This window comes from Lampetra fluviatilis, chromosome 69 (assembly GCF_964198595.1).
Source record: "Lampetra fluviatilis chromosome 69, kcLamFluv1.1, whole genome shotgun sequence".
Lineage (NCBI taxonomy): Eukaryota > Metazoa > Chordata > Hyperoartia > Petromyzontiformes > Petromyzontidae > Lampetra > Lampetra fluviatilis.
Window position 1 is genome coordinate 6,196,506 of NC_136343.1, and position 10,212 is coordinate 6,206,717.

The 10,212-nt window shown below is 57.9% G+C and overlaps 1 protein-coding gene and 1 long non-coding RNA gene across 8 annotated transcripts; one reads left to right on the forward strand and one right to left on the reverse strand.

The window, feature by feature from the left end:
- Positions 1 to 1,026: 1,026 nt before the first annotated feature.
- Positions 1,027 to 5,916, reverse strand: JMJD4 (jumonji domain containing 4). Of its 2 annotated transcripts, none has more exons than XM_078883117.1 (2): positions 5,847 to 5,915; positions 1,027 to 2,974 (listed from the first exon to the last, which is right to left on the reverse strand). In XM_078883117.1, exon 2 carries the CDS (start codon positions 2,963 to 2,965, stop codon positions 1,610 to 1,612), a length of 1,356 nt encoding a protein of 451 aa, XP_078739243.1. In that variant the 5' UTR covers positions 2,966 to 2,974; positions 5,847 to 5,915; the 3' UTR covers positions 1,027 to 1,609. The 2 variants fall into 2 exon arrangements, 1 of the variants encoding a protein (XP_078739243.1); XR_013640662.1 differs by lacking the exon at positions 1,027 to 2,974 and adding an exon at positions 3,078 to 3,160 and having other exon boundaries at positions 5,847 to 5,916.
- Positions 5,917 to 6,992: 1,076 nt separating this feature from the next.
- LOC144952657 (uncharacterized) lies at positions 6,993 to 8,116 on the forward strand. Of its 6 annotated transcripts, none has more exons than XR_013640668.1 (4): positions 6,993 to 7,541; positions 7,587 to 7,630; positions 7,714 to 7,876; positions 7,909 to 8,115. It is a non-coding gene; the product is annotated as an uncharacterized LOC144952657 (long non-coding RNA). The 6 variants fall into 6 exon arrangements; XR_013640669.1 differs by having other exon boundaries at positions 6,994 to 7,541; positions 7,714 to 7,746; positions 7,950 to 8,115; XR_013640670.1 differs by having other exon boundaries at positions 6,994 to 7,541; positions 7,714 to 7,733; positions 7,877 to 8,115.
- The last annotated feature ends 2,096 nt before the right edge of the window (positions 8,117 to 10,212 follow it).

Genomic DNA, 10,212 nt, shown 5'->3' on the forward strand with positions numbered 1-10,212 from the left:
TGAGCCAGAATGCATTAAAGATACGCTGCCAAGCCTGGTGGTGTGTCATTCAGACGCTGCCTTTCCGACAGACCTGTTCTTCGCCTGAGGGACGGCTGCTTGCGTTGTGGCCGAAACGTCGTGACAATTGTATTATGTTTTATATTTATGACTTTATTATTTCCCTTCTACGTGACTTTACCGAAAGAACCAAGATATGCTGAATTCATCTGTTGATATGCAAATTCCTTTGTCAAGGCGCCCTTCCCCCTCTAACCCAGCTTAAATATACGCTGCCAAGCCTGGTGGTGTTTCATTCAGACGCTGTCTTTCCGACAGACCTCAGGTGAAGAACAGGTCTGTCGGAAAGACAGCGTCTCATTCAAGACGCTGTCTTTCCGACAGACCTCAGGTGAAGAACAGGTCTGTCGGAAAGACAGCGTCTCATTCAAGACGCTGTCTTTCCGACACACCTCAGGTGGAGAACAGGTCTGTCGGAAAGACAGCGTCTCATTCAGACGCTGTCTTTCCGACAGACCTCAGGTGGAGAACAGGTCTGTCGGAAAGACAGCGTCTCATTCAGACGCTGTCTTTCCGACACACCTCAGGTGGAGAACAGGTCTGTCGGAAAGACAGCGTCTCATTCAGACGCTGTCTTTCCGACAGACCTCAGGTGGAGAACAGGTCTGTCGGAAAGACAGCGTCTCATTCAAGACGCTGTCTTTCCGACACACCTCAGGTGGAGAACAGGTCTGTCGGAAAGACAGCGTCTCATTCAGACGCTGTCTTTCCGACAGACCTCAGGTGAAGAACAGGTCTGTCGGAAAGACAGCGTCTCATTCAAGACGCTGTCTTTCCGACAGACCTCAGGTGGAGAACAGGTCTGTCGGAAAGACAGCGTCTCATTCAAGACGCTGTCTTTCCGACACACCTCAGGTGGAGAACAGGTCTGTCGGAAAGACAGCGTCTCATTCAAGACGCTGTCTTTCCGACAGACCTGTTCTTCACTTGAGGGGACGGCTGCTTGCGTTGTGGCCGAAACCTCGTGACAATTGTATTTTCGATTTAAAGCTTTCACGACGTTTCGGCCACAACGCAAGCAGCCGTCCTCAGGTTAAGAAGAACAGGTCTGTCGGAAAGACAGCGTCTGAATGACACACCACCAGGCTTGGCAGCGTATATTTAAGCTGGGTTGGAGGGGGAAGAGCGCCTTGACAAAATAATTTGCACATCAAGAGGAATTTAGCATATTTATGGAAAATGCAGATATTATGTTTTATATTTCCATCATTTTATTACTTCCCTTCTACGCGACGACTTCACCGAAAGAACCAAGAAGATGTGCTGAATTCATCTGTTGATGTGCAAATTCCTTTGTCAAGGCGCCCTTCCCCCTCTAACCCAGCTTAAATATACGCTGCCAAGCATGGTGGTGCTCATTCGGACGCTGTCTTTCCGACAGACCTGTTCTTCTTCATCTGAGGGGATGGCTGCTTGCGTTGTGGCCGAAACGTCGTGACAATTGTATCACGTTTTATATATTTCCATCATTTTATTACTTCCCTTCTACGCGGCGACTTCACCGAAAGAACCAAGAAGAACTGTGGCCGAGAGTTGATGAACCGCACCATCAGTTCCGCCCCATGTTGCCCAGAGCGTGTTCGATATCCTTTCGCAGCTGCTCCGGCCTAATGGGCAGGCAGTCTACTGGCAGAACCCCAAAGTCCGGGTCTCCCTGCATCGCAACCACGACCTCCTGTACCCTCGCCAGGTCAAACGCTGCGTGCCAATCCCCCAGTCGAGCGAGATCGCCGTGAGAGTGATCGGTGATTTTGTCAGCGCGGCTAGAGCCCGGGGGGATGTCCCCCCTCTCGTGCAGGAACTCCACCCTCCTGTCGGCGATCAGCTTCATGAACGCGTAGAACTCCCCGTAGTCGATGCCCGTGCACGCCTTCATGACGCGCTGGCACTGCTCGGCCCAGTCGCTCATTCCCGAACGGCAGTGTCCGATCTCCCTCTGCACGGCGCGCAGCTCGCTCTGCAGGAAGCTCCACACGAGGTCCACGTTGCAGCCGTTGAGCCAGTTGTGGTTGATGGAGATGGTGTCCTCAAGGTTGTGCACCTGGTGGTGCCATCCACTGGGCACGAAGATGATTTCTCCCGCCTCCTGGATCACCTCAATGGGCTCGTTGCCGCGTCGTTTTCGCAGCGCTGCTCCCGTTTCTTTTCCCGCCGTGTCCCGCGGCTCCGATTTCTCGGCCGCGACGTCCTTCGCCGGCGCCGGCGGCGGATCGAACGCGGCGACGTCGTAGGGCAGGTTTCCGAGGCGGTCTCGAAGGGCCTCCTCCCGCCCAGGCGGGTAAAGCAGCCACAGCTTGCGCCCGCACACGTTTGCCGACCAGCTGTAGGAGCGGAACACGTCCGCGTGAAACGGTGTCCAGGAGCCGCGCGGGCCCATGTACACGAAGCGGTAATCGTCCGAGTGGACGGCGTCGCAGTATTCGTTGAGCCAGTCGGAGGCGAAGCACTCCGGCGTGGCGTACGCGTCGTGTCCGGGGAACTCCCTCGGCATGTGCCAGTCTTTGAGGTACAGGCCGGGGAGCGAGGGAGGACAGCCGTCCCGGCTCATGGCGTCCTGCCAGTAGGAAAGGAACTCCCGCATGGGCATCTGCGTCTTGGGGTTTGCGTTGTACTCCCGCTCCGAGCAGTCCGCCACCGGCACCGGGGCGTCCCCGAAATCTCGGCGCAGGGCGGCCAGGTCGGGCTTGCCGATAGGGGTCACCCACCGCCGGCGGCTGCCCCACGCGGCGCTCAGCGGGGCGGGGAGCAGCCGCGGGCTGTTTGGCAGCAGCGCGGATCGCCACAGTTCGGCGTAGCCGGGGGCGGTGACGTCGGGCGGAGCGTCGGGGAGGGGGACGATGCTGCGGGGCGAACCGAAACTCGGAGATAGGAGGCCGAGGCTTTCTTCGAAGAGAGAGCGGTCCATTGCGGGGGGCTGGGGGGGGGCAGGGGGGGGGCAGGGGGGGGGGGCAGGGGGGGGCAGGGGGGGGGGGGGCAGGGGGGGGGGGCAGGGGGGGGCAGGGGGGGGGGGCAGGGGGGGGGCAGGGGGGGGGGGGACCCCCGTCACCACCGTCACCACCGTCACCACCGGTGACCTCACGGCGGAGCGGCGAAGCCTCCGCTACGAGCAGAGGAAACAAGAAGATGGTCGGTTTGTTTTTAAAATCCTTTATATTAAGTTCACTTGCTTGCTTAGGACCGTGCAAATCTTTCGGTCGTTTTTTAACCCACTTCCCGTGATCCAATCGAGCTGACATTTTGCTACACAGACTCGTTGTGCGTGACAATGAATGTTCGTGAAAATGTTTTTTCCAAAATGTTACACTTTTTAGGACAAAAATATTATATTTAATGACCAATTGCTTAATGGTGGCAGGCAATCATCTGACCCATAGGTGGCAGCCATCTCAAGCCAGAGGACGAGAGGACTCTAGCCGCCACGCATATAAAGGATTTAGAGTGAAAAACTTTGTTTTTACGGGTTAATTTATTTGTCTTTTCATTACAACACTCCTCCATGCTGCTGACAGACACCGTGAGAGGGACAGAGAGAGAGAGAGCAGAGGTTGCAACCGGGTACCCGATACCCGAGACCCACAGAGACCCACAGAGACCCACAGAGACCCACAGATACCCACAGAGACCCACAGAGACACACAGAGACCCACAGAGACACACAGAGAGACACAGAGACACACAGAGACCCACAGAGACACACAGAGACCCACAGAGAGACACAGAGACCCACAGAGACACACAGAGACACACAGAGAGACACAGAGACCCACAGAGACACACAGAGACCCACAGACACCCACAGAGACCCACAGAGACACACAGAGACCCACAGAGACCCACAGAGACCCACGGAGACCCACAGAGACCCACAGAGACCCACAGACACCCACAGAGACCCACAGAGAGACACACAGAGACCCACAGAGACCCACAGAGATACACAGAGACCCACAGAGACACACAGAGACCCACAGAGACCCACAGAGAGACCCACAGAGACCCACAGAGACACACAGAGACACACAGAGACCCACAGAGACACACAGAGACACACAGAGACCCACAGAGAGACACAGAGACCCACAGAGACCCACAGAGACCCACAGAGACCCACATAGACCCACAGAGACCCACAGAGACCCACAGAGACACACAGAGAGACACAGAGACCCACAGAGAGACACAGAGATCCACAGAGACCCACAGACACCCACAGAGACTCACAGAGACCCACAGAGACACACAGAGACCCACAGAGACACACAGAGACCCACAGAGAGACACAGAGATCCACAGAGACTCACAGAGACCCACAGAGAGACACAGAGATCCACAGAGACTCACAGAGACCCACAGAGACACACAGAGACACACAGAGATACACAGAGACCTACAGAGACCCACAGAGACACACAGAGACCCACAGACACCCACAGAGACTCACAGAGACCCACAGAGACACACAGAGACCCACAGACACCCACAGAGACTCACAGAGACCCACATAGACACAGAGAGACACAGAGACTCACAGAGACCCACAGAGATACACAGAGACCCACAGAGACCTACAGACCAGGCGAGGTAGTCAACATCTCCTAGCCACAGTGATGATGATGATGAGAGACACACAGAGACTCACAGAGACACACAGAGACTCACAGAGACACACATAGACACAGAGACACACAGAGACACACAGAGACCCACAGACACCCACAGAGACTCACAGAGACTCACAGAGACCCACAGAGATACACAGAGACCCACAGAGACCCACAGAGACCCACAGAGATACACAGACCAGGCGAGGTAGTCAACATCTCACATCCACAGTGATGATGATGATGAGAGACACACAGAGAGACACAGAGACTCACAGAGACCCACAGAGATACACAGAGACCCACAGAGACCTACAGACCAGGCGAGGTAGTCAACATCTCCTAGCCACAATGATGATGATGATGAGAGACACACAGAGACTCACAGAGACACACAGAGACCCACATAGACACAGAGAGACACAGAGACTCACAGAGACCCACAGAGACCTACAGACCAGGCGAGGTAGTCAACATCTCCTAGCCACAGTGATGATGATGATGATGAGAGAGACCCACAGAGACCCACAGAGACCCAGAGAGACCCACAGAGACCCAGAGAGACACAGAGAGACCCACAGAGACCCACAGAGATACACAGAGACCCACAGAGATACACAGAGACCCACATAGACACACAGAGACCCATAGAGATACATAGAGACCCACAGAGACACACAGAGACCCACATAGACACACAGAGACCCAGAGACCCACAGAGACCCACAGAGAGACACAGAGACCCACAGAGAGACACAGAGACTCACAGAGACCTACAGAGACCCACAGAGATCCACAGAAACCCACAGAGACACACAGAGATACACAGAGACCCACAGAGACCCACAGAGACACACAGAGACCCACATAGACACAGAGAGACACAGAGACCCACAGAGACACACAGAGACATACAGAGACCCACAGAGATCCACAGAGACATACAGAGACCCGCAGAGACCTACAGACCAGGCGAGGTAGTCAACATCTCCTAGCCACAGTGATGATGATGATGAGAGAGAGACGCAGACTCCAGATATACAGCAGCAGCAGGCATCGTCAGGGTCCGGGATCGAACCCACGACCTCCTGCAGACCGGGCGAGGTGGTCAACATCTCCCAGCCCACCCCTGTAACCGGTAACCGAATGGGTGATAGAGAAAAAACGGTTACCGTTTAAACGAACCTGAGATATTTAAAGACTCCGGGTCTCCAGGCCACGAGTTTCCAATGTAGTGACGTCACCAACACTGGCCCCTCCCCCACCCGCCCCTCCCCCACCCGCCCCTCCCCCACCCCACTCGCCCCTCCCCCCACCCCACTGGCCCCTCCCCCACCCCACTGGCCCCTCCCCCACCCCACTGGCCCCTCCCCCACCCCACTGGCCCCTCCCCCACCCCACTGGCCCCTCCCCCACCCCACTGGCCCCTCCCCCACCCCACTGGCCCCTCCCCCACCCCACTCGCCCCCACCCCACTCGCCCCCACCCCACTCGCCCCTCCCCCACCCCACTCGCCCCTCCCCCACCCCACTGGCCCCTCCCCCACCCCACTGGCCCCTCCCCCACCCCACTGGCCCCTCCCCCACCCCACTGGCCCCTCCCCCACCCCACTGGCCCCTCCCCCACCCCACTGGCCCCTCCCCCACCCCACTCGCCCCCACCCCACTCGCCCCCACCCCACTCGCCCCTCCCCCACCCCACTCGCCCCTCCCCCACCCCACTGGCCCCTCCCCCACCCCACTGGCCCCTCCCCCACCCCACTGGGCCCCTCCCCCACCCCACTGGCCCCTCCCCCACCCCTGTGCAGTGACGTCACCATCCACTCGCCCCTCCCCCACTCGCCCCCTCCCCTACTCGCCCCTCCCCCACCCCACTGGCCCCTCCCGCACCCCACTGGCCCCTCCCCCACCCCACTGGCCCCTCCCCCACCCCTGTGCAGTGACGTCACCATCCACTCGCCCCTCCCCCACTCGCCCCTCCCCTACTCGCCCCTCCCCCACCCCACTGGCCCCTCCCGCACCCCTGTGTAGTGACGTCACCAACACTCGCCCCTCCCCTACCCCCCCTGGCCCCCCCCCCCTGTGTAGTGACGTCACCGTCCACTCGCCCCCTCCCCAACTGACCCCGTTGGCCTCTGTAACGACGTCACTTCCCCCCCCACCCGAGCGATTCTCCCCTCCCCCCCCTCTAACAGACAAGTGACGTCACGCTTCCTACACACACCCCCACAGGAAGTGACGTTCCCCGCACGCCCACCCCCTCTTCTCATCAAGAGGAAGTGACGTCACGGGATCACTCTCCGCCCCCTCACTCCACGAACAGGAAGTGACGTCGCTCGCACGCGCCGCCGGGCTGTCGTCACTTCCGTCCTTTTCAATCGCCCGCCATTTTCTCGGCCTCGTCCGGCAGAGAGACACAGAGAGACGCAGAGAGACACAGAGAGACGCAGAGAGACACAGAGAGACGCAGAGAGACACACACAGAGAGACGCAGAGACACAGAGAGAGACACAGAGAGACACACAGAGAGAGGGAGCAGGTGAGAGTAGAAGGAGAGAGGAGAGAGAGACAGAGAGACACAGAGAGAGACAGAGAGACACACTGAGAGACACAGAGAGAGAGGGAGCAGGTGAGAGTAGAAGGAGAGAGGAGAGAGAGACACAGAGAGAGACAGAGAGACACACTGAGAGACACAGAGAGAGAGCGAGCCAGGTGAGAAAGCGAGCCAGGTGAGAGAGTGAGAGAGCAGGCGAGAGAGGTGAGAGGTGAGCCAGGTGAGTGAGAGAGAGAGCAGGTGAGTGAGAGAGCGTATAGAGAGGTGAGAGGTGAGCCAGGTGAGTGAGAGAGAGAGGTGAGAGAGAGAGGTGAGAGAGCGAGCCAGGTGAGAGAGTGAGAGAGCAGGCGAGAGAGGTGAGAGGTGAGCCAGGTGAGTGAGAGAGAGAGCAGGTGAGTGAGAGAGCGTATAGAGAGGTGAGCCAGGTGAGAGAGTGAGCCAGGTGAGTGAGAGAGCAGGTGAGAGGGTAGAGAGGCGAGAGAGGGAACAGGTGAGAGAGGTGAGAGGTGAGCCAGGTGAGTGAGTGAGAGAGGTGAGAGGTGAGAGAGCGAGCCAGGTGAGTGAGTGACAGTATAGAGAGGTGAGAGAGGGAACAGGTGAGAGAGGTGAGAGGTGAGAGGTGAGCCAGGTGAGAGATAGAAAGCCAGGTGAGTGAGAGCCAGGTGAGTGAGAGAGCAGGTGAGTGAGAGAGCAGGTGAGTGAGAGAGCAGGTGAGTGAGAGAGCAGGTGAGTGAGAGAGCAGGTGAGTGAGAGAGCGTATAGGGAGGTGAGAGAGGTGAGACTTTGTGGCGAGGAGGAGGAGGAGCCATGGCTGAGAAGCTGGACATGTCCCTGGACGACATCATCAAGATGGGGAAAGGCGGCGGGAGACGTGGTGGAGGTGGTGGTGGAGGTGGTGGTGGAGGTGGTGGTGCAAAGAGAGGTGGAGGTGGTGGTGGAGGTGGTGGTGGAGGTGGTGGTGGAAGACGTGGAAGAGCAAGACCTTCGCCTTACAGTCGGGTAGGTGAACCTTGCCTGGCACAGGCGCCATGGTGATGGTGGTGGTGATGGTGGTTGGTGGTGGTGGTGGTGGTGATGGTGGTGGTGGTGGTGATGGTGGTGGTGATGGTGGTGGTGATGGTGGTGGTGATGGTGGTGGTGATGATGGTGGTGGGGGGGGGTGGTGGTGATGATGGTGATGGTTGTGGTGGTGGTGGTGGTGATGGTGATGGTGGTGATGATGATGATGGTGGTGGTGGTGATGGTGGGGGGGGGGTGGTGGTGATGGTGGTGGTGGTGATGATGGTGGTGGTGATGGTGGGGGGGGTGGTGGTGATGATGGTGGTGGTGATGGTGGTGGTGGTGGTGATGATGGTGGTGGTGATGGTGGGGGGGGTGGTGGTGATGATGGTGGTGGTGATGGTGGTGGTGATGGTGGTGGTGATGGTGGTGGTGGTGGTGGTGATGATGGTGGTGGTGATGGTGGGGGTGGTGGTGGTGATGATGGTGGTGGTGATGGTTGTGATGGTGGTGATGATGATGGTTGTGGTGATGGTTGTGGTGATGGTTGTGGTGATGGTGGTGGTGATGGTGGTGGTGATAGTGGTGTGGTAGGGAGCGGTGGTGCAGCGGTCAGCGCCCTGCTGTGGGTTCGATTCCCGATCACGGCCACCGACACCACCACCACCACCATCACCACCACCATCACCATCACCACCAACATCACCACCATCACCCCAACACCACAAACACCAACACCACCAACACCACCACCAACACCACCAACACCACCACCAACACCACCAACACCACCATCACCATCACCACCACCCCAACACCACAAACACCAACACCCCAACACCACCAACACCACCACCAACACCACCACACCACCACCATCACCATCACCACCACCCCAACACCACAAACACCAACACCCCAACACCACCAACACCACCACCACCCCAACACCACAAACACCAACACCCCAACACCACAAACACCACCACCCCAAGACCATCATCACCACCACCCCAACACCACAAACACCAACACCACCATCATCATCACCACCACCCCAACACCACAAACACCAACACCCCAACACCACAAACACCAACACCCCAACACCACAAACACCAACACCACAAACACCAACACCCCAACACCACAAACACCAACACCCCAACACCACAAACACCAACACCCCAACACCACAACACCAACACCCCAACACCATCATCACCACCACCCCAACACCACAAACACCAACACCCCCAACACCACAAACACCAACACCCCAACACCACAACACCAACACCACCATCATCATCACCACCACCCCAACACCACAAACACCAACACCACCACCATCACACCACCACCTCAACACCACAAACACCACACCCCAACACCACACACCACCCACCCCCAACACCACAAACACCAACACCCCAACACCACCAACACCACCACCACCCCAACACCACAAACACCGACACCCCAACACCACAAACACAACACCCCCAACACCACCACACCCACCACCAACACCACCAACACCACCACCCACCACACCAACACCACCCCCCACCACCCACCACCCCCCAACACCACAAACACCACACCCCAACACCCACCAACCCCCACCACCACCACCACCAACACCACCACCATCACCACACCCCACCCCAACACCACCAACCCCACCACCCACACCACCAACACCACCACCACACCATCACCACCACCCCAACACCACAAACACCACACCCCAACACCACACACACCACCACCCCAACACCATCATCACCACCACCCCAACACCACAAACACCAACACCACCATCATCACCCACCACCCCCAACACCACAAACACCAACACCCCAACACCACAAACACCAACACCACAAACACCAACACCCCAACACCACAAACACCAACACCCCAACACCACAAACACCAACACCACAAACACCACAAACACCAACACCCCAACACCACACACACCCACCACCCC